At 37.8% G+C, this 24,206-nt stretch overlaps 1 protein-coding gene and 1 long non-coding RNA gene across 3 annotated transcripts in view; one reads left to right on the forward strand and one right to left on the reverse strand.

Moving 5' to 3' along the window:
- MAMDC2 (MAM domain containing 2) overlaps window positions 1–24,206 on the forward strand; it is a 239,786-nt gene that overhangs the window by 194,554 nt on the left and 21,026 nt on the right. The window contains exons 10-11 of the mRNA XM_001365384.4: window positions 9,356–9,449; window positions 11,645–11,797. Of these exons, the coding sequence (XP_001365421.1) occupies window positions 9,356–9,449; window positions 11,645–11,797 (247 nt within the window). The remainder of the gene's footprint in view (window positions 1–9,355; window positions 9,450–11,644; window positions 11,798–24,206) is intronic.
- The window catches only part of LOC103101507 (uncharacterized), a 142,478-nt gene that overhangs the window by 32,344 nt on the left and 85,928 nt on the right, over window positions 1–24,206 (reverse strand). The gene's annotated exons all lie outside the window — the stretch shown is intronic.

The following is a 24,206-nucleotide window of genomic DNA, read 5'->3' on the forward strand; positions in this document are numbered from 1 at the left end:
GATGGCATAGGCTGCAACTGTTTGTGTCAATAATGTCTTAATTACAAGACACTGAACTTTTTACTGGATGGATTATAGTAATTTCCTAAAGAATTATCCTCTGAAGTCTTTAGTCAATGGAGCCAAGTTCTTTCCTGAGCATGTGTTTTCAAAAGATGTGTAACCTCATTGGGAGGAGAATGAAAAATTAACTCAGAATCAAACTGTTTGGTAAATTGGCAAGGGATTCAGGTACTTAACATTGTTTGCTTTGTGGACATCTGCACTTTCTGGTATTATTGGCACATGGGTTGGAATGTTCCTATCTGAAGATGGATGGCCTTTTCTGAAAACCTTCCCTCCCATACTGATGCTTGGATGGCGAAAAACAGCTGCTCAGCCTGGACAGTGAAGCCTAACTAGGAACACCGGTTGTAAAGCATTTATAACCAAGCCAGAAAACAGCCTATTTATTAGCAATATTTAAGGGAACCTTAAGCTCTCTTTGAAATGTATTAAAAAATCCAGTTGAAGTCCAGTGTTTGGTTCAAGAACCACCCCCTTGGTAACCATGGGCAGGTCTTTGATAGTTGAGAGGTTTTATAGGATCTTACCCATCTGATTATGGGATTTAGAAGGGACCTTACATGTTATCTAATCTAGGAGTAATTCTAAAACTTTTTTTGTGTTATGGGCCCTTTTGGCAGTCTGGTGAAATCCACATACCCATTCTCAGAATAATGTTATTAACTGCATCAAATAAAACACATAGGATTACAAAGGAAACTATTTTTAAATCATTATCAAAATATTTCTTAATAGGTTCATAGTCCTTAGGATAAAAACCCTTAATTTAACCCTATTTTCTCATTAACAAAAAACAAACAAACAAACAAAACTTACCTTATGTCAGAATGGATACTGAGTATGAATTCTGTGAAAATTAAATTTAACTCTCCCCTGATTATAACAATGAAAATATTTAACTCTCCCCTGATTGTGAAGATTAAATTGTAACCCTCATCTATTTTTAGAACACAGTACTTAAAAGTTAAGTATGGAGATCTACCCATTTTTAGATTTAATCACCAATGGTGCCAACAACTCATTTCACACCTTGAGTGGGGAAGGTCTGTGACCCACGTGTGATAGTGGATGACAAGTCAGAATTGACTGATTGCCTTCTGGGCAGTTCTAAAACAAAGCATCAACTATGATTGGTAGACGTAAAATTAGGGGAAGACACAGGAAGTGACACAAAAGAAGCATCTTGAAAAGGAGTTGTTACTTCCTGTGAGATTCAATTCTTCATTTTTTGGAAGTGGAGACTGGAGGAATTCCTCATTCTTTGATCTGCTGACTGGACCTGAGACCCTGTTCCTTTGAACTGACACATAGTGAGTGAAAAGCTGACTCTTAACTGCTGGATTTTCTAAAAAAAAAACTATCCTCTAGAGAGACCTACTCTTGAGAGACACTTCCCAGGTCCTTAGCTTTGCCAAGGCTGGCTGAAAATAATTCTCCCTGCCCAGAAGGGTCGGAAGTAAATTACTTAGTGCTCAGGCTAGATATCTTACCTTATCCTCTCTCTGATTTCTTGCTTCACTCTTTCTACATTTTGTAAATAAATTGTAAATAAAATCTCTTTGGAATTAATTAAATTCCTAGTGACCACACTCTTAAATAATCGAATCCAACCCTTTAAAAATTAACCCCATTTCCCCTTACAGTTCCAAGGCAGAAAAGTGGTAAAGACTAGGCAGTTGAAGTTAAGTGACTTGTCTAGGGTCACACAGCTAGGAAGTGTCTGAGATAAGATTTGAACTCAGGACCTCCCCTCTCTAGGACTGATTTATTTTTGCCAAGTTCTATGCCTTAGCTTTGTATATTCCTTTTCTTCTTGTTTCCCAGGCAAGGCAGTGCAGTATAACGAACAGAGTGTTGGATTCGGTGTCAGGAAAACCTGGGTTTAAATTTCTTCTTTGTCTCTTTTTCTTAAAACTCTCACCTTCTGTTTTGGAATTAATACGGTGTATTAGTTTCCAGTTAGATGAGTGATAAGAACTAGGTAGTGGGGGGTAAGTGACTTGCCCAGGGTCACACAGCTAAGAAGTGTCTGAGGTCATATTTGAGCTCAGGACCTCCCGTCTCTAGACCTGGCTCTCAATCCACTGAGCCACCCAGCTGCCCCTTCCTCATTTATATGTAATAAAACCGAGGGCCAGAAAGGTCAAGTAACTTGCTGAAGATCTCACAAGGAGTAATTAGATGTACCAAGTTCTGAACAAAAGTCCTCAATCCAAATCCAGACCTCTTCCTACTAATCCATGAGGAAATCAGGCTTTTAGGGATTTGTTGCTGTTGTTTGTTTTTAAGCTTTGCTATTATTGAATTGGGGTATGTAGGAATAGATGACTGAGTTGAGTCAGTGAAAATTAGCTCTGTCTGCCCAACCACATACTCAGGAAAAAGAAGCTCTGACTGCTATCAATAAAACCACAGGCTGGGACTTTGGGTAGATGCAATAAAAATCTTGTTGATGGTTTTTGGCATAGACTTAGCACATCTCTTGTACTCACCCTCACATACAAACATGGCTCTGGAAATAATCAGTTCTTGAACACATGGCGAATTCTTTCATGTCTTCTGTTATCAAAATATTTCCAATGAGTAAATCTTCTTTTTAAAGGAGAACAAAGGGAATAATACAAAGCAAGATTTTATTCCCTTTTGATAATAATAGCTCATGTAGTGCTCAAAGGTTTACAGAGTACTTTATATATACTATCTATTTGTTCCTCCTAACATTTCTGTAAAGAAGCTGAGACGAAGAGAGGCTAAGTGACTTAGCCAAGGTCATATAATGCCAACTCTCTGAAGCAGGGTTTGAACACAGGTCTCCCTGATTCCAAGTCCTGCTCTCTCTCTACTATACCAACTAGCTGCCTTCCAATTTGTAATATAAGTGTTAGCTTGTTTTATATTTGGGGGTAATATATTACTCTAAAAGCCCATGAAGTTGTTGTTATGTTTTTTAGTCATTTCAGTCTTGTCTGACTCTTTGTAACATATTGGTCATTTTCTTGGCAAAGATATTGGAGTGATTTACCATTTCCTTCTCCAGTTCATTTTATAAAAGAGAAAAGTGAGACAAAAAAAAAAGGTTAAATGACTTGCCCAGGGTCACACAGCTAGTGAGTGTCTGATGTCAGATTTGAACTCGGGAAGATGAGTCATCTTGAATCCAGGGCCAGCACTTTATCCACTTTGCCACTTAGCTGCCCTAAAGTCCATGTGGTTCCCTCCTATCTTTTTCAAGGAAATTCTTAGTTTCCTGAATATCAGAGAAGACACTAGAAAGAATCAAAGGTATCAGGGCATCTAGGTGGCTCAGAAGATAGCAAGCCTGGCCCAGAGATGGGAGGTCTTGAGTTCAAATGGGGTCTCATACACATCCTCGCTGTGTGACCCTAAGCAAGTCACTTAACCCCATTTGCCTAGCCCTTGCCACTCTTCTGCCTTGAAACCAATGCATAGTACTGGTTCTAAAACAAAAGGTAAGGTTTAGAAAAAGAATCAAAGACGAGATTTAAACCCAAGCCTTCCTGACTCCAAACCCAGCATGCTATCAATTACACCACACTGCCTGTCTTAGAAACAAGAAGATGAGAAATGCACAAAGCTAGCTTCACCAGTCAACAAGGGCATAAAACTTGGCAAAAATAAACAACAGTCTGGGGGACAGTTCCTCAGCGCTTACATTATTTAAATTTATTTTGCACTTATTCCTTTTCCCCACTGGTTCCAAGTCTTTTGCATATTTTTTTATTTGAATGGGGTACCACCCAATTAGGGAACACAGGCAAAGAAAGAGGCATTAAAACTAATCAGATTTAATATTTGATATTCTGGTAAATGGCTTTTGGGAGAAGAAGGCATTGAAATCCACAGATCATCTCAGAAAGGCTCCTTCCCTTCCCCATTCATTCCTCACCCTTACTGGGCTCTAGTTCTGTGCCTTTTACTAGTTACTTAAAAGACTTTGGGGAAGCCACTTAACTTGTCTTCAATTTCCTCATCAAAATTGAGAGAATCTGTCTACGTGTTTCTAATGTCCCCTCTAGCTCTAACACTATGATCCGATGATCTCAGTCAATTCTTCAGAGAGACGGCTTGGTATATAGTAAACAGATGGCTGAACTCGGAATCAGGAAAAAGTGGATTTGAACCCTGCCTGTGATGCCCTCTGTATCACCAGTCATTACTTTTCTGAGCCTTAGACAGTTCCTGAAAACCTTTCTAAAAAAGGGTTGGGTTTCCTTTGGTGGAGAGATTTATAGTAAAATAGCAATGGCTAACATTTACCTAGCACTTGTAAGATATATGTGTGTGTAGCTTTATGTATATATATATATATATATATTGTGCGTGTAAAGATGGATATGCATATCACCATAGGAGGTATATGGGGTGTTCTGGGAGGAATAGTGCCAGGTGCAGGGCTTTCAGAACCCTTTTCAGGGCTTCCCATCCACCTTTGGTGTAAACCTGTCACCCAACTCTCACTCATGGCTCTAAAAAGCCATGGTCACACCTTAGTAAAACTGTCTTGTCAGGTGGGCTAAAACAGGTTGAAGGTAATCAAAGACGTCAAACATGAGTTAGTGGGGTGTCTACCCCAGGCATGTGAAGACTTCCCCTGGTGCAAGAGGCAGATGGGGACAATTTGTTCCATTAGCCACGAAGGTGACTGATGCAGGCAAAGCTCTTAGAGCTTGGCCAGCCACCAAAGACAGCAAGAGCATCCCCTGCATCCAAGCCAGTCAGTCATCTTGACTTTTGCCTCACCACTGGATTTGGATGACTCTAGAAGAGAGAGTGGGGCTAACAACTTTATGCAATTCTGCCTCACTTAAATCCAATTCTCCCAAAAGCTGAGTGATGTCATTGGGAACAACCATCTCACTATACTATAAGTATAAAACACACATACACGCACACACACACACAATGTGACAGATCCTATTTTATCAGCCATATCACTAATCTTTCATGTATTTATTGAACTTTCCATACGATCCCCATATTTTGCCACCACGGATAATTTAATTTTGACTGTATCTATTTTAGTGTGGTAGAGAAGACATTATTATTTAGTGCTGTTATTTATTGTTCTAATGAAAATAATCAATGATTTCACAGTGAATTCTAATAAAAAGGTTGTAGACCTGATCAGGTATCCCAGTGGATTTAGATGTTCCATAGTCTGAGATCTTTATGTTTGATGTCCATAATATGTCTATAGTCAATAATGTTATCATTTTTATTTGGGGAATTTAAGTCATGTTCATTTATTAATGTGATAAAGGCCTGTTTTGCATGTACATTTCTTTCAAATACAAAAGTTCCATTTGACTATGCAAAAAATTATATACATGCATCCTAATTAAAAAACCCAATGTATAGAAATTTTAAACTATATCAAATGATTATTATTCCTTTGAAAAAGAGTTCATTAAATGGTTGAATGCAAGGCCTCTTTAAAGCACAAGATCTGGTAAATTTAAACTCAGCCAATTTATAAGAACTCAACATAAAACTTTTGAAGGTCTTTTGTGAAATAAAGCTGCACTTTTGGAGAATCAAATTCACAATTCTTCACCTTCTCTCCTACTTTAACCTTTTATAAACATACACATGTATATTTAGATTATTTAAGGAAAGTATTCCAGACACTATGGACCAGACCCAAGTTTTGAAAAATGAATTAAATGGAAACAAAAGTGTATTTATCAAAAATACAATAAATAAGAATTTAGCCTATGGCTGACCCCATATTAGCCATAGTTATATTTTCCCAGAATAAAGAGGAATTCTTTCCTTTCATATGGCCTCAGCCAGGCCCAGTCATTTCAAATGATTTGCCACCTCTAGCATACTATGTAATGCAACATGGAGGCATCAATAGAACCAGACTGCAAAGAGGTAGGCAGGGATAGAGTTCTATTAATTAAACAAACTAATCTTGTTTATGCATTTTTTCAATAAAATTCAGTGCCAGAAAGATGCAATGCCAGCAGACTGCTCTTGTTTAAGGCTCACAGCCAAAGTTTGAAAGTGGCCTGTGATTGATTTCATTTGTGGATTAAGTTTTAGAGAGAACCATTAACAAACTGGTTTGTTAAGCATATATAGATAAGCCACACCTGTTGGCCTGGTGGTGTGCTAGTGACATCCTGCCATTTTCTTGTATTGAGTTTTGCCATAGAAGTAGGAAGTCATTGGCAGAGTCATTGAAGCTCAGTGATGTGGGTCTACAATCTCATTCTTTCCAATGTACCATGAATCACTAAGGGAGTTGGGATGTTAGTCTTGTGTTTCATATGGTTCTAAATAAATATTTTATATCTAAATACTTGGGTTGTAAGCCATGAACTGTTTGCATGAGTAGAGTCAAATATCCCTGGAGAACTGCAGATTATTATGTTCTCCAAAGGAAAAAAAAGGCCAGGAGATGTCATAAACCACGATTTGGTTCCATTGGGAAGCCTCCAAGATTGAACTTTGGCCATCAGTTCTCAGTCAACACAATTTGGGTTACAACTGGATTTGACTGTGCAAATGATGCTTTTGAAACTGTCATTTATATGATCATTAATTTAATAAATTATGGTCCAGATAAATTTTACTCAAACTTTAATAATGAAAGATGTATGTGTAGAACCAGACTTGTGATTGATTTCATTGGTGTGACAAACTCGACGTAGAAATTCTCTCTATATATGTAAATCAGTACCTTCTCTGAAACTTAGAATCTTTGAGTCTGTGGCATTGAGGTTAAGTTACTTGTCCAAGGTCACATAGTCAATACAAGTCAGAGGTAGGACTTGAATCCTAGTACTTTCTGATTTAAGCAAGCTCTCTAACCTGCTACACTGTTCTACCTCTCAATAAATGTAGACACTGAGTTTAAAAAACTCTTATTAGAGGTTCCAACTAATGACAGCTCAGTTTTCTCTTCTCTAAAATAGGGATAATAATAGTACCTACATAAGTGAAGTGCTTTGAAAACCTTAAAGTGCTATATAAATGCTGGTTTTTATCATCATCATCAATCTATGATAATATGCTCTTATGCCACTTCATCATGGCATGGAAGTAACTATATTCTTGAAGACATCAACAGAATGTAAAGGGTAACAGATTCCATCAAAAGAACAAGGCTTTCAGATGAGTTCTGGTAACATTTTCTGCATCCACATCTACAGGTCTGACTGACTCTATCACACACACACACACACACACACACACACACACATACCTACTTAATAAAGGTCAGCAGCTCCTGATCACCTCCAGTATCAAATACAAAATCCTCTGTTTGGCATTCAAAGTCCTTCATAATCAGCCTTTCTGCTACCCCTCCTCTTCCAGTTTTCTCATACCTTATACTCCCCCACATACACTTCAGCCCAGTGACACTGGCCTCCTTGCTTCTCCATGAACAAGACACTCCATTTCTACATTCTGGGGATTTTCTCTGCCTTTCCTGTATGCATGGAATGTTCTTCCTCCTCATCTCTACCTCCCGAACTTCCTGGATTCCTTCAAGTCCCAGCTAAAATTGCCTCTTCTGTAGGAAGCCTCTCAGTTCTTGTATCTTTTTTCTGTTGACTATTTTAATCCTGAATAAGCATGTTTACATATATTCCTTTGCTTCTTATCTCTACTCCATTAGACTGTGAGTTCCTTGAAGGGAGGAATTATTCTTTTACTTTTTTTGCTTAGCACAGTGCCTAGCACATTATAGCTTCTTATTAAATGCTTGTTGACCGATCTGTCATCTGAGAACCAGACTCACTAAAATCAGAGAAATCCATGACCAGAATTCTATGTGGCCACCAGTTGACACTCTTTTTTATGAGCAGAGTGACTCATAAAACTATCTATTATTCCATGTAATGCCATAGCCACAATCAACTTTTGTGGGATATGGGGCAGGAGCAGGGGCACAGTGATCCCTATACCAGTGAAGTTATATTTGTGGAAATATTGAAGAAGTAAGATTATGTATGATTAAAATTCTAAGCTGTCCTTATAATCTAGTTATTGAATGCAGAAAATTCAATCACACCCTTTAAAAACAGCAACTCTTTTCCCTAAGCTCTTTACCTAGGAACTTTGTATTTTTTAGCAATTGCAAGCTGACTCTTGGTTATAAATATTCATCCAATTTTTCAAGCCCCAAATTTTATTTTTTAAAGCACCAACGTCCCAAAGGATCTAATGATCAGTGTGCAAAAGAACCCACCAAAAAAAAGGCGAACTATACTTAAGATCTAAAGGAGCAATCCACTTTTATATTCTGCTGTTTCTTCCTTTCTCCTTGTTTTATTTATATTCAGAGAATGACTTATAGGATTGAACATGTGCTGTCACCTCATGTTCATTTTTGTAGCATGTCCTTCCATCATTCTACATGTGAAAAGTTGGCTTTAAAAACAGCCTAATGGAAGGTAATCCAAGATGCTTCTCCCTCCAGCCCAATGAATTTAATAAATTGTGACACAGATAAGTTTGCACTCACGTGTAACGATAAAAATGTGTATCCTGATAAAATTGTAACTGCATTCAAGCTTTCAATCAAGAGGTTCTATCTCTAGACACAGATTTTTATCTTTGGAAGTGGAGAATGTCCCCTGATAGCAAGCTCAGGAGAGGGTGTGCACAGGATGAATAAAGTATGTGTGAGAATGTGCTTTTCAAAAATCAATAGTATTTGTCTAAAAACCCTTTGAAAAATGTGCACAGAAAAGTTAACCTTCCATTAGCTGCTTTGTGGATTGTCTGCGAGACATTTTTATATGTTGCCTTCCCCCTGCCCCCACTTCATTTCTTGCCTGACTCTTCACAGTGTCCTTTACAGTTATGTCCCTGCTGGTACAAATTAATAATGAGTCCTATGATGTGGTCATTTGCACTATTCAAAATAATTATGTAAAACATATTTGGTCCCAGCCCAGTGGAAATATGTCTCGTAAATTCAAATAAGGTAATCACTTCACAAGATTCATATTTGCACTAATTAGGATCTAACTGTAGTATGTGACAATGAATGCAAACTAGTTTAAATATTAGACATAATCAAAACATAATTATAAAGGTAAATATCTTTGAAAGCGGGGGGAGGGGAGAAATCTCATGTTTTCCTGGGTCAGAGACAAATGGCACCAATCATTACTATGTTATTTAAAACAATCAAGAGTACATTACAGTTTGATTAAACACTCTGAATACTGTAATAAAAGCCTCAGCTATTCAAGTTCCTGCATCTTTCACCACAGAATTCATGGACATTTGTGCTTGTAATTTGCAGGTTGTTTTCATGAGTTGGTGTAAAAGCTTTTGGGACTGTGGCCTTGTAGCACTGGACGATATAACAGTACAGCTGGGAAACTGCCGGTCTACTGGTAAGACTTATAGTTATTTCCATTCTTTAGACAGTTCTGCTCTCTGCCTTCCACTTTTCAATTCTCTTCTTGTGTCTTAGCCATATTAAGACTAGCACTGAGAAATCTATTTTCAGAAACTCACTATTACTATTTCTTTGCCAATGTTATCTTCTAACTTGTGAGGAAATGAGTCATTTACACTTACATTCCCTCAATTAGGACAGGTAGGTGGCACAGTGGATAATAGAGTATTGGGTCTGGAGTCAAAAAGACCAGAGTTCAAATATATCCTCAGACACTTACTAGCTGTGTGACCCAGGGCAAGTCAATTAACCCTTTTTGCCCCAGTTTCTTCATCTATAAAATGATCTGGAAAAGGAAATAGCAAAATAATCCAGTATCTTTGCCAAGAAAAGCAAAATGGAGTTGCAAAAAGTCACACAAAACTAAAACAGATGAAAGATATTCACTAAATTAATAGAGTTATTTTCACCAATAAGAGTGCTATGTCTGAAAATACAGACCATAGTCCATCTATGCCTTCTTATCTGAATTTTTCCATGGATCCTTGGATTCTACCCAATGGAGGCTTTCCTGGAGTTCTTCTTACATGCTTTGGATAGTAGTACAGTATACAGATTGCCCTGTGAACCACCTTTTCCAGTCCATACAGCGTGGATTATATTGCTATCTTAATTTTTGCATCAAAATTATAGGCTTCTAAAACATACAAGAGGAAACATATAATTGTGACTCAAAATGCTTTGTAGAACTGTGATCTCTTTGTTGTTAATTAGTCCTTCCACTGGTCCAGATCACAATTCACCAAGGGCTTCTCAGTCCATATAATTCTTGACCAGGTCACAGGATTATAAAATGGCACCATAGATTTGAAGCTGGAAGGGACCTCAGAAGCCTTTTTCTTCATCTTATTTTATTAAGTCCTTATTTTCTGTCTTAGAATTGATATCAAGTATTGGTTCAAAGGCAGAAGAATGTTAAGAGTTGGACAATTGAGGTTAGGTGAGTTGCCCAAGGTAACATAGCTAGGAAATGTCTGAAGGCACATTTGAACCCAACACTTCCTGTTTCTAGTCCTGGCTCCCTATCCATTGAACCATCTAGCTGCCCCAAGAGGAAGGAAATCTTAAAAAGTTAGAGGGAAAAGGAATCTAATTTTTGTGTTTCAATTGGTAGGACTGTACCATACAATCCATCTCTCTTCCCCACAAAGGCATCAATGTTTTTCAATGCCTTTTTCTTTTAGTTATGTCCTAACCATGCAGTGAATAGAATATGGCACTTGACATCAGGAAGATCCAAGTTCATATTTAGTCTGAAACACCAACTGTGTGACCCTAGGCAGGTTGCTTTAACCCTTCTTATCTCAGCTGCCTCATTCATAAAAAGAGGTTAATAATATCAACTTCTTAGAGTTGCTATGAGAATCAAATTAGTTAACATTTGTGAAGTGCTTTGCAAGCCACAAAGCCCAATATAAATCCTAGCTCTAATCATTGTTGTTATCCCTTGTTCTCAGATAATGTATTAAGTAATAGAGTCCAGTTAACAAGGGGAAATGAGTCCAGGGAATATCATGGGAAACACTTAATCTATAGCAACTCCCAGAGTATTATTGTCCCCTCTTAACATTATCAGACCTTCCTCCAACCTGTATTCTGCAGGATTGATCCCCTGTCCCTAAAGAAAAATCATGATGAGTTCAAGCTATAGTGTGAGCTTATTGTCATGTTTTGTCTTCATCTTAAAGGGGCCTATCAGTTATAATAATAATAATAATGATTAATATTTATTTAGCACTTACTTTGTGCCAGGCACCATGCTAAATTATAGTTTGGTAAGCATGGCTTACTAGTCAAACATCATAGAGTCATATCCGTGCTTTGAAATAGAAAAGAAGGTGTGTGAATGCATATACATGTGTACATGTGTGCTTTATAATTATGCATGTCTACATACACATAAATGTATCAGGGGGAGGTGTATGTTGCATTCTACCACATAAAGGAGGAAGATATTGCTTTCTAGGCAGGGGTATAAATGGTCAAGAAAATAGAATAGAATAGCTCCCCAACCATGTGCATGAAATATCATCTTGCAGCACTTATAAATAGATCTCATACTGGAAGCATTTGAATGCATATTTATGGAAATTGGTTGAAGCAGTCACTAACCCTGCTGTTTCCTTGTAGAGATGCTTCCACCCCCACCAGGAGAATGTACTTTTGAACAAGATGAATGTACATTTACTCAAGAAAGAAGAAACCGGAGCAGCTGGCATCGAAGGAGAGGAGAAACACCCACATCCTACACAGGTCCAAAAGGGGATCACACTACTGGGGTAGGTGAGTCAAATTTCATGTTGTACTTTCAGAGCAGAGGGAGGCCATGTGGTGTCTTTAAAGAAAATCTTCCCAAATGGTGTTCTCTGAACTACCCAAGCATCACTTAGAGATCATCTTCAGTCATCTATATATTTTGCATTTGATACATGCAAATCCACTCATGTACCAATTATGTATGGGACTCAGTATACATCTATTAATTATCTGTGGATGATTTACTCAACATTATATAAGAGTCTCAACATACATGTTGAATCCCTTACAGTGCAGGCTTAAAATAGCTCTTGTCATTTGCTATGTTCCTTAAGCAATTTTCCTTCTCCCTGGTCATATAGGGTAAATAAAATTACTACTTTGGATATTGGTTTTCCTTATTTTTTGCCTTTGTCCATCCTTCTATTGCTACAATTTATTTCCTTGTATTTTTCTCTTGCTAAGTGGAAAATGAATCTCCACTGAGGAGTAGATAGAATAAGAGGCAAGGCTGATTCTATAAAGCTGTGTTGGCAAACCTATGGCACATGTGCCAGATTGGGCTGCTCCCCTCCCCCTCTTCACATGTGCCTGAGGACATTCCTCACTTCACCCACCCCTCTGCCCAGTGGCCCAATGGAAGTGCTTCCTCCCTCCCCTGTCTGGGATAAGGGGACAGCTCACATGTATGTGAGGGTTACAGTTCAGGCACTCAATCTCTAAAAGATTGAACATCACTGCTCTAGGGGACACAACTCAGTTTGAACATATAACAACAAAGGAGAGCTGGGAACATGAACACTTAAAGCAACAGTCTATTCTTCATTGGCACATTACATTTCCATCACATCTTCACTTCTACTAAAGATGGCTGGAAATAGTTCAGAATGTTAAAATAATAATCATAATAGCTGTAACTATGGAGATTTGTCTGGGAGAATAGTCTATTCAAAGCAAAAAATTATTTAAAAGCTATTTTTAAATAGAAGCCCATGATGAAAACTTTCCTTTTTCCCACATTTTATTAGGAATCACTATAGCATCTGGTAACAGAGACCCATACTATATATTAACAAATATATTATTATACATAATATATTAATGAATCCTTCCCACTTGCTCTTATGTATGTTCACATCTAGACAGGGCATGTTAAAAGAATTGTGCCAATCATATTTATATATAAATTTACACAATTCTATCCATCTCAATAGATAGATAGATAGATAGATAGATAGATAGATAGATAGATAGATAGATAGATAGATAGATAGATAGATAGATGGATGGATGGACATATGGATGGATGGACATATGGATGGATGGGTGGATCTATGGTTCTATCTATCTGCCATGGCTTGTCATCCCAATCCCTGAAATGCTGCTTAACTCATCTCTACAGAGACTTTTCTCTTTACCACTGACAGTTTTTTTTCCTTTGATTAAGTGAAGGAGGGCAAAACTAGAAAAAGACCGATTTTCTGAGAAACAATTGGCTTGAAAGAAAGTCCACAATCTATACAAAGTGCCTTAAGAGTTCAGAAGAGTTGGATTCAGGGTCAGGATATCACAGAGGGCTCCATGAAAAAAGTAACAGTCAAACTGGGCCTTGAAGGATAGGTAATATTTGACAGGTGGTGATGCAGGATGGGGGAGGTCATGCCATTAAGGAAGGAACAGCCTGAGAAAAGGCACAGAGAAAGTAAATTGTGGGGTACATTTGGAAAAATTCTTAGGGCTATAAGGAGACACCAAAAGCAACATGGACCCTTTGCTCTCATAGAACCTAGAATCTAATGGGTGAGACAATAAGAGCTCACATCTGAAACAAGAGCAATCAATAGAAAATAGAAAATTATTAGATATGAGGTTGCAGGGCACAATTGAGGTGCTATAACAATTTAGAAAAGGGATCAATGAGGGCTCAAGTAGTCAGGGAAAATTCTAATGTAGGAATTTGGACTTTAGTTGAGCCTTAAAAGAGAGAGAATTTGGATAGGTGGAGAAGAGTGGGTAGGGCATTGCATTGTGAGCATTGGCATGGAAGTAGGAATGATCAAGACATCTCTTGGAAATGGACTGAAAATTTTAGGTAACTATAATCATTTCCTGATATCTCCCACATGTTATTATATATGTATATGTAAACATATATAAACATATGCATGTGGATGTGTGTTTGTACCTGCATGAATAATTTATTTCATGTATCCTACATATATGGTTTTCATAGATTTAGAACCCAAAGAGTCCTTAGAAACCATATCTAGAAAAAGAGTTCTTGACCCTTTTTGTGCCATGGAGCCTTGTGGCAATTCTGTAAAGCCTATGGATCCTTTCTCAAAATATTGTTTTAAAATACAAGACTACAAAGGAAGATAATTATTTTGAAATATAGTTATTAAAATAGTTTTAATGACAAGTTCATAGACACAAGGCTAAGAATCTGTGATGTTGGAGTGCCTTATTTTATAGTTGAGAAAACTGAGAGTCAGAGAAACTAAGCCAAGGCCATACAAGTAGTAGGTGGAGGAATCAAGACTGAAACTCAGGTCTTCTGGCTACAATCTTACCTGAAAGAATGAATGCCCTATTACCCAAAAATTTCTTCTTTATTTTTTTTCTGCCTTTCTCAGTACTTGAGGTTCCTACCTTTGATGAATCTTGAATTATAGCCTGGAAGGTTCTGGTAAAAATGCAGATAGCTTATATGGAAAGGGTAAAACACCAATTTGAAGAGATTGATGAATGCCACAGCTGTGACTTAAAAATTAAGAATAGGTGATTTTGTTAGTGTGGGGAACTCCTTGTATAGGATCTCCTTCAGACTATAATCCATCTATAATTTGGTAGATAAATTCTAAGAATTTCCCTGAGGAACATAGTAGTTAAGTGGCTTGTCCATGTCACTCTCCTAGTAAGGGAGTTGAACACACACATACTTGACTTCAAGTTTGGCACCATATCCTCTATACCATACTGTCCCTTAACTGGGATTACTTTATCTAAATTAAACTAGCCACTTACTTAGTAGGACAGGAAGGAAGGAAGGAAGGAAGGAAGGAAGGAAGGAAGGAAGGAAGGAAGGAAGGAAGGAAGGAAGGAAGGAAGGAAGGAAGGAAGGAAGGAAGGAAGGAAGGAAGGAAGGAAGGAAGGAAGGAAGGAAGGAAGGAAGGAAGGAAGGAAGGAAGGAAGGAAAATCAAAAAAGGAGAGGTCTAGAACATAGACCCTCCTAAGGAAAGAGACTTGGGAGAGAACATGGTATAATGGAAAGGATGAGAAATATGGAATCAGAAGACCTGAGACTGAGTGACAATTTCTACCTCTTTGGTGACCTTGTTATTTCTCATATATGCCATGCTAACTCCTATCTCCATGACTTTGTACTCTGTCCCAATTGCATGGATACTCTAGCTATTTTCCTTGGCCTCTTAGAGTCTTTGGTTTCCTTCAAGGAATAGTTCAAACCTTCTGGAGGACCTGAGTCCATCTCAGTTTTCATAGTAATATCATGGAACCATCACATCTCAGTTTCCTCATATGTCAAATAAAACAGTATGACTTGATGACCTCCAGGATTCCTTCCAACCCTAAAGTTGTATCTCTTATTTCCTGTGATGTCCCAGGATAGCCAGGATAGACCCTGGATAACCAGGAACTACCATTAGGGTCCTAGGTATACTAGCTTAGAATAGAGAAGCAGAGGTCAGAAAGGGGAAAGGATGGAAGGCCAAATATTGCCTGCTTTACATATTGACTAGACCAGTCTTTATCACTTCCTGTCCCCTTCTAACCAATTGCTCTAGGTATATCTGTCTTACTTCCTTAATTGAATTAGAAGTTCCTTAAAGACACAGACTATCACTTATATTTCTTTGGTGCTCTCCTTATATATCAGACATAAAACCAGTGAGGTAATCTAGTGAATAAAGTATTGGGCATGAAAGCCTGATTTGAGTTTAAATTCAACATTTAGTACTTACTATAATGGGGTACCTTGGGTAGATTGTTTAATAACTCTGAGCCTCAGTTTCCTCATCTGTAACATGGGCATAATAATAGCCCTACCTCATAGAGTTGTGAGACTTAAAAAAAATAACATATGTAAAGTGCTTTATAAAACTTTTAGTGCTATATAAATGCTAGCTAATATTATTAGATAATCACATATACTATACTTAGTAGGATAGGGAGTAGGGCCTGGATATGTGATTTCATTGGGATAGGGAACTCTTAGAAGACAGGACTCACTCCACCAATATAGGTGAACACCTTCTCTGTAATTTATAGTCAGAGAATTGCCTAGCCCTGATTGGTCAAGTGAGTTGCTCAAGGTCACACAGCCAGTAGGTTTCAGGGGACTTCTCTTGAAGATTCGACAGAGGACTTGAATCAAGGTCTTCCTGACTTAGAGGCAGGCTCTCTACTATGTATTTATGAATAGGAGGTATACAGTAAATATTTGCTCAATGAACAAAGACCCAACTCTTTTACTCCTTCTGAAATCATTGCAAACATCCAAATGTTCATAACTGGCAACAAGTCCTCTAGTTTCTCAACTGCCAAAAGACCAATTATATGAAAAGCCAATAAAATGCACACATATCAAATTATTTGAATTTTATTCCCTAATTTATATCAGATCTGGAATCTCTGAACACATGGAAAGTCATTAAAGAAAAAAGAATAAAAGCTTCATTATGTTTTGCAGTATATAAATATATAAATATCAAGAGTTTTGTGTGTGGGTGTAATAGGGATCTAAGAACTGACTGACATCCTGAGAGTTATAGTTCAGAGAGACTCCTTGTCTTTTTACAAACTCAGAAAGGAGGTTTCCGTAGGCAATAGTGGCTAGGAAATCACAGTGGAAAATGGGATGTTAAAACTCTCGGTAAATCCAATAATGATTCAGATTATACCTCTACCCCATTAGATGAAACTTCCTAACATGGAAAATCCCGATTTTACAGCATTTTGTTCCCAAGGTCTGCTGTCTTCTTTTTCCTTGCTATTTTTATTTCGTCTGTTAAAAATAACAACAGACTGGTCTTAAAACACCCTGTGTTGTGTGCCAACTAAGTACTTCAGTGCTTGAATGATCTGTGATTTCATCAATGTGGAAACTCTTCAGATTATATCCTATAAGACAGTCTTCATGTGATCAAGAAAACTCATAACCTAAGTTCAGAGAAACTCAGTGGGGCTTATCCTCAGAGCACAAAGCTCATAGGTGCATAGATGTAGAGATGGAAGCATCTTTAGAGGAAATGTAGTCCAACTTGTTTATTTCACAAATGAGGAGACCAAGATAGAGGGATATTAGGCAACTTGTCCAAGGACATACAGATAGCAAACATAAAAGCTAGGCTCATCAGCCTCCAGACTCAGATTCTTTCCATTGTAACACACTGCCTCAAAATCTATCCCCGAACCAATGCTCCACTACTCAATAGGTATTTTTAAAATATTTTGATAATTATTTCAGTATAATTGGTTTCCCTTATAATCTACTTATTTTATTTTTCTTCACTTATTTAAAAATTTTTATGTTTTTAAAAACATGACCAATGAACCCAAGTTCACCTTCAGCCAGGATAAGGCATTAGAGAAATGTTTTAGTGGAGATGCCAACTTAAGAAAATGGCTTTAACCTTAGCACCTACTGTATAGTTCCCCTAGCCCTCCACCCCCCAAAAAAACATGTTCCATATCAAAAATGAACTATTTACTGCATTGGTTCTGATTACCTATAAACAAGATGCCCAAAGCATTTGGGGGAATCTCTAAATTTCTTCTGTATTTTCTTGCTGTGTACAACAGTCACCCCCATTGCTTCCTTGCCTGATAAGGCTAAATGCTATCTTTCTTCTATTGACAAGACACATGGCCTGGGCCAGTTATTACTGCTCATGCTTGAATCAAGTGATATGTTCACCTTTAGCACATTCTCACCCTTCACTACCAGAAGTACGGATTAAATCCTTTGCTTGAACATGGAAAATTCAAGTGAATGGTATTTATGGGTCCCTAGGTGGCACAAGTAAAAGCTCACACTGAAAATTTCACAACTGGATCTCCTGAGCATGTGCAAAATGACTCCAGCACACCCTTGGATTTAGATCTTCTGAAGTTCAAACCCTCTCCTGTTTTTGTTTTTGTTTTAAAGATAAGGAAACTAAGACTCACCATGTTTGCATAACTTGTCTAAGGTCACACAGCTATTTCTTGGGGAGAAAGAAATGGAACACAAGGCATTTAATTTTTATACCTGTACCAAATTGTATTATGGGCAGCTAGATGGCACACTAGACAGAGTGCCAGGCCTAGAGGGGAACCTGAGTTCAAATCCAACTTCAGACACTTACTAATGGATCTTAGGTACTTATGAGCGGTGTGAACCTAAGCAAGTCTTTTAATCCTGTGTGCCTCAGTTTTCTTATGTGTAAAATGAGCTGGAGGAGGAAGTGGCAAAGATTAGTATCTTAGCCAAGAAAAACCCATATGGTGTCATAAAGAGTCAAACTGAACTGAAATGACCGAACAATAACTTTAAATAGTATTAGCTTGCACTTATTTGGCACTTCCTGATATTCAAAGCACTTCAGACTATCATTCCATTTGATCCTCAAAAGAACTAGCTCTATGAAGTAATAAAAGTAACATTACCCCAATTTTATAGATAAAGATACTAAGTCTCCAGTAAAATAAGTCATGTGGCTGTTATGTCAAAATGGGAATGGAATCCACATCTTCAAACTCCTTGCCTGGTTTTCCTTTCGTTTTCCCTCATTCCATACTGCATTCAGCTGAAGTGACAAGCTATGGGGAACGGTAGAATTGGGTTCTAGACCAGTATCCCCTTCTCAAAAGGGAGGAGGTTGGCCTAGATGATCTCAAAGGTCCCTTTCCATTTTAGCCTCCCATGATTCTATGAAATATAATCCTATGTTTTCTTGGGCCAGTCAACCAGAAAGGAAACAAAGTAATAATGAGAAGTTCTGAATTCATCTTGAGATGTGAGTGATATAGTCATAATGTCAGCTTCTCATCTTTGGGGCCAGAAGCCCCCTGCATTAAAAAGAGCTATCACCACATCTGGCACCTTTTGTTAGTAGTCTTGGTATAGAGAGCAGATTTTATTTTCTTGGCTTCTAAATCTATTGATTTAGTTTAAGAAAGAGCCTCTACTGGCCTGACCATGATGGAAGAAGCACATGAAGAAATACTATCTTATAGCTGTACTGTCACAATTAAAATTATTTCAAGTGACTGGTTTTGGGGTAAGAATATCAGTTTATTAATTATGTCAGTTTATCAATTAGACCAGCATCATAACCAACAAAGTGGCATAGGTCTATGACCCTCTCAAATAACCAGACACCCCAAATCTTAGGCAAGCAACTCGGGAAATAGGACTGTAGGAATCCATTATGAGGTAGTCCAACAAACTAGCCATTCCTCCCATCCCCATGTTCTGGGGAACTCATACACAGGGGAAAAAATCTTTGTCCTCTTCATTTATTAACCAAATTCTATGAAAAGTGAAAGCCTTTCTTTTGGATTTCTAAGGACAGAGAAAATGCAAAAAGGAGTAGGCTGGATGGAATCTCTGACCCAAATCCCAGATGTGGAAATATACAGTGATCCTTCACCTATTGCAGTAGTTACGTTCCAGAGACCCCCTCGATAGGTGAAAATTCACGAAGTAGCGGCTTTATATTTATTTTATTATATATATATATGTATATATATATATATATTAAGGCTTTATATAAACCCTTCCCACTCTCCTATAAACCTTTTCCACACTCTTTTAACCTCTCCCGCACTGTTATAAACACTGAGCCATTCAGCGCCCAGGATACAGAACACATCGCTGTGGTTGGGCGCCTGTCATTCCATCAGCCAATACAATAACACCCGCTTTGCGCTCAGCCATGTACAATCTCACACTGGCAAACTTGCACAAGCAGTAGTGGCGTACTACATTTCTATTGTGTGTAGTACAGTATTCATCCTGCAATATAGCAAAAACTCCGCAATACAGAATTAGATTTTTTTTTTTAAAAACCTTCAATAAGTGAACCACGATATAGTGAGGGATAACTGTATAGTGGTTCTCCCTAATATACAGGAAATGGAGCCTTTCTACTTTGGAGCAATGATAAAAGAATTAATACAGTATAGGAAAAATAAACTCTCGCAGTACTTAAGATAAATCAGAGACTTTGAGCTGTAGTCTCTCCTTGTCTCACTCTCCAAATGTGTTTGGTAGTGGTGTAGCCAGCATCTTGATGTATTGGTCCATTAAAATGGGAAGGACAATGGAGTGGTGGATAGAGCGCTGCTTATGGAATCAGGAAGACTTAAGTTCAAATCCTATCTGATTCACTTATTAGCTGTGTGACTGAGCAAGTTATTGAATCTCTCTCACCCTCAATTTCCTTCCTGCTATAAAATGGGAATATTAATAACACCTAACTTCAGCCTTGTCATGAGAATCAGTTGAGAGAAGATATGTAAAGTACTTTGTAAACCTTAACATGTGGCCTAAATATTTGCTATTATTATTCTTGGTTGATCAATCAATCTTTATTTATTAAGCCTACTATATGCCAGACACCGTGCTAAACACTTGGGATATGAAAAGAGACAAATGGTAGTCCCTGCCCTCAAGGAACTTAAAATCTAATAAGGGAGACAATACATGAACAAATAAGTACAAAGCAAGCCAGGATAAATGGGAAATAATTAGCTGAGGGAAAGCATTAGAATCAAGATTGGAGAAGGCTTCCAATAAAAATAAAAGTTTTAGTTAGAATTTAAAAGAAGACAGGAAAGTCAGAAGGTGGAGCTGAGGCAGAAGAAAATCCCAGTCATGGAGAACAGCCAGAGGAAATGCTGGGAGCCAGAGATACAGAATCTTGTTTGTGGCAGAGCCAGGAGACCTGTGTCACTAGATTAAAGAATATAGGATAGAAGTAAGATTTAGGTAGGAGGGGGCTCGGTTAGAAAAGGTTCTGCGTACCAAACTTCATTTTGTACTTGATCCTGGAGATGACAGAGAGCCCCTTGAGTCTATGGAGTGAGAGGCTATGACATGGTCAGATCTGTGCTTTAGGAAAATCACATTTGTGATTGAACAGAGAATGCATTGGAGTGGGGAGAGACTTGAGGCAGGCAGACCCACCAGCAGGCTAATGACAACAGTCTAGGCATGAAGTGACAAGATCCTGTACCAGAATGGTGGCAGCACCAGAGGAGAGAAGGGGACATATTTTAGAGATGGTGATAGAAATCTAAGATGCAGGGATGAGAGACAGTGAGGAGTCCAGGATGACACCTAGGTGCAAGCTTGAGGGACTGGTGTTACCCTGAACATAACAGGAAGTTTAGAGGAGGGAGAGGTAGGGGGAAATATAACAACTTCTTTTTTGGACATGTTGAGTTTAAAATGTCTATTGGAAATTCATTTCAAGAGTTCTAATTAAAAAACTACTACAAACATCTACCCATAAGCCACAATTCACAGTTCAAACAAAAAATGAGGGGAAAGAATAAGAAAGTTTCTTCCTTCTATGGATATGCAGGATATCTGTGAACTAGAAAAGGAAAATCTAGTGGAAAAATCCTGACAACTTAGATTCCTACAACACAGTTCTAAGAACTCTGCTTTTTTTTGTTATTCATATTATAGAATCTAAAGTTAGAAGATATTTTAGAGGTCATCTATTCTAAACTCCTGCACAATACACAAATCTCTTCTATAGCGTCTATGTGACAAGTGGTTACTGAGACTGTTTCTACTTATATAGCACTTCCTGATGTTTTAGAAGCTTCCAGAATAATGATAATATGCAGCTCTAATCAATTAAATTTCATTTTGACTAACAACTTCCATCTAAATTGCATTCACTGGCATTGGTTTCCCCTATTCTTATCTCTTGTTTGGCTTCTCAATTTTTAAAAAACAGCTTTCATTAGAAAGCCAGCCTTGGAACCAGGAAGACCTTGGTTCAAGTTCTTTTTTTTTTTTGGTCTCATGCTAGCCTTGAGACCATAAATAAATCACTTAACCCCTCAGTACCTCTAAACAACTCTCTAAACAAAACTCTACATTAGGAGTTCTTAGAATTTCATCCTTGAACTTGTTTTTTAAAAATTATTTTTGATAATTCTATTCCTATATAGTTTTCCTTGGTAATCTTGTGTATTTTATTTTATGCTAACAAATTTTTCTAAGAAGGGGTCCATTGGCTTCACCAGGCTACCAGAAATGTTCATGGCACAGAAAAGGTTAAAAACCTTGCTCTAAAACTGTTAGAGGTTAATTGCTATTCTTATTATTGTATTAGTTAGAATAATTTCCATGATGAGAATTTCCTATATTGATGAAATCACAAACTCTGAAAAGAAAGGAAAATGTGTTCTCCCTAGTTGTTTTTATCCTCATGCTCACTGCTAGACACCCTTCCTTTAAGGATTGAGAGCTTGAGCTTAGCCTCTAAGGATCAGATATGCAGCACTAGGCTGAGTACCTGATACACATCCCTGTTCAAGCAAAAACCTTCTATGACCAAAACAGGGTTTGGCTCTTCATAGCCTTACTTAGCCATTTATTCTCATGGTTTCCCCCTCCCTACATGAGAAATGGCAACAAATGTCAGCTTGTCTGATATCTATACTTGGGCACTATTCTCCAACAATGGCCCCACCTAGAGACCCCCTCCCTCTAACCCCAGTTAGAGGTAGAGCTGGCATGGCTCTTCACTGCCTCTTCAGTGCACACCTCCAGTTGAGTTTCTCTCTCTTTTGCTAACATGGTGTCCTATGATTCAGAGTGAACATTCTCATTTCCTTCAACCAATTTTTATATGATATGGTCTCATTCAAGTCTCCTCAGCATTCTGTAGACACTCCAATTTTTTAAAGTTCATCCTAAAATGCAGTGCCCAGGAAAGAACATGACGCTCCAGTGTTGTCTCCTCCCTTGTTCTGCACAATCTATTTCTGCCAATATGGCCTAGAGTTGCATTAGTGTTTTGGCAGCCACTTCTTCGCAGCTTTGGCTCAGATTGGACTTGCAGTCAACCAGAACCCCTGAGTTTCTTTCATATGATCTGCTGTCTAACCATATCTACCTCATTCTGTGCTTGTACATTTGACTTCTTTTTTCACCTGAGTGCAGGACCTAACAATTCTCCCTATTAAATTTCATTTTGTTTGTCCTTTGCTGGTTAGGAGAGGCATTTGGCAAAGATTCCACTTTCCCAAAAGGAAAACTTAGAGATTAGATGAAATGCCCAAGAAGAGTTATTCAGTTTTAGAGACAGAGTTAGTGTTATGGCCAAAATCTCCTGTCCTCTGCTTGGCCCCTTGTGCAGTTGGATGAACACTAATGACCATGAGAAGCAACTGGTAGCATCTTAATTTATCAAATTAAAAGTATCTACATATTAATAAGCCTGAGATCAATCAAAGGACAAGAACTTATCACTTACAAAGGAACTGGTATTCCATATTTATTGAATAAAACTCTTTCTTATAAGAACTTACATTCTAATGGGCGAGGCAGCAAGGACATATATAAGACAGGATAAATATAAAGAGAATAAATACAAATAAATATATGTCCTTTTCCTCTTTTTTTCATCAGTGGGCCCTGGCATAATAGAACCCCATAAAAGTTAAATGCCTAATTCTATATTACAACCTGTTTTTAACTTTAAGCCTTCATTAAGAATGTTCATTTGATTTAGTTTTTATGCTCTTAAAAATATCAATTCTGCTTATGGTGAATGAGTATAAAAACAAAGTGCTGTCCTCATCGATATGCCATCAAGAATAGAACAAACAAAAGGAAACATTTATTTGTTTGTTATTGAGCTAGATCACCTCAGCCCACATTCCCATGGCCCAAAAGAAATCTTAATATAGAGTGGAAACATAAAGTAAATTATAGAGTTTAGATTACATTTAGTATAAATTTTAAGAAAAGCATGGCATGGGGCAGTTGGGTGGCTCAGTGGATTGAGAGTCAAGCCTAGAGATGGGAGGTCCTACATTCAAATCTGGCCTCAGACACTTCCTAGCTGTGTGACCCTGGGCAAGTCACTTGACCCCCTTACTGCTCTTCTGCCTTGGAGCCAATGCACAGTATTGACTCCAAGACAGAAGGTAAGGGTTTAAAATTTTAAAAAGAAGAAAAGCATGGCATTTAAATCTCTGGGATATTTTCAAATGCTTACCTGGATCTGCAAAATAGAATAAGATGGATAAAATACTCTCAGTACATTTGAACTTTTTTCCTTTGTCACCAATGGCTCCCTGCATTGTGACTTCCATATTACATTCTTTATAGGCAGCTAGGTGATATAATAGATAGGATTTGGGGCCAAGAATAAGTAGGACTTGAGTTCATATTTGGCCTTA

The sequence above is a fragment of the Monodelphis domestica genome, chromosome 7, assembly GCF_027887165.1.
Source record: "Monodelphis domestica isolate mMonDom1 chromosome 7, mMonDom1.pri, whole genome shotgun sequence".
Classification (NCBI taxonomy): Eukaryota; Metazoa; Chordata; class Mammalia; order Didelphimorphia; family Didelphidae; genus Monodelphis; species Monodelphis domestica.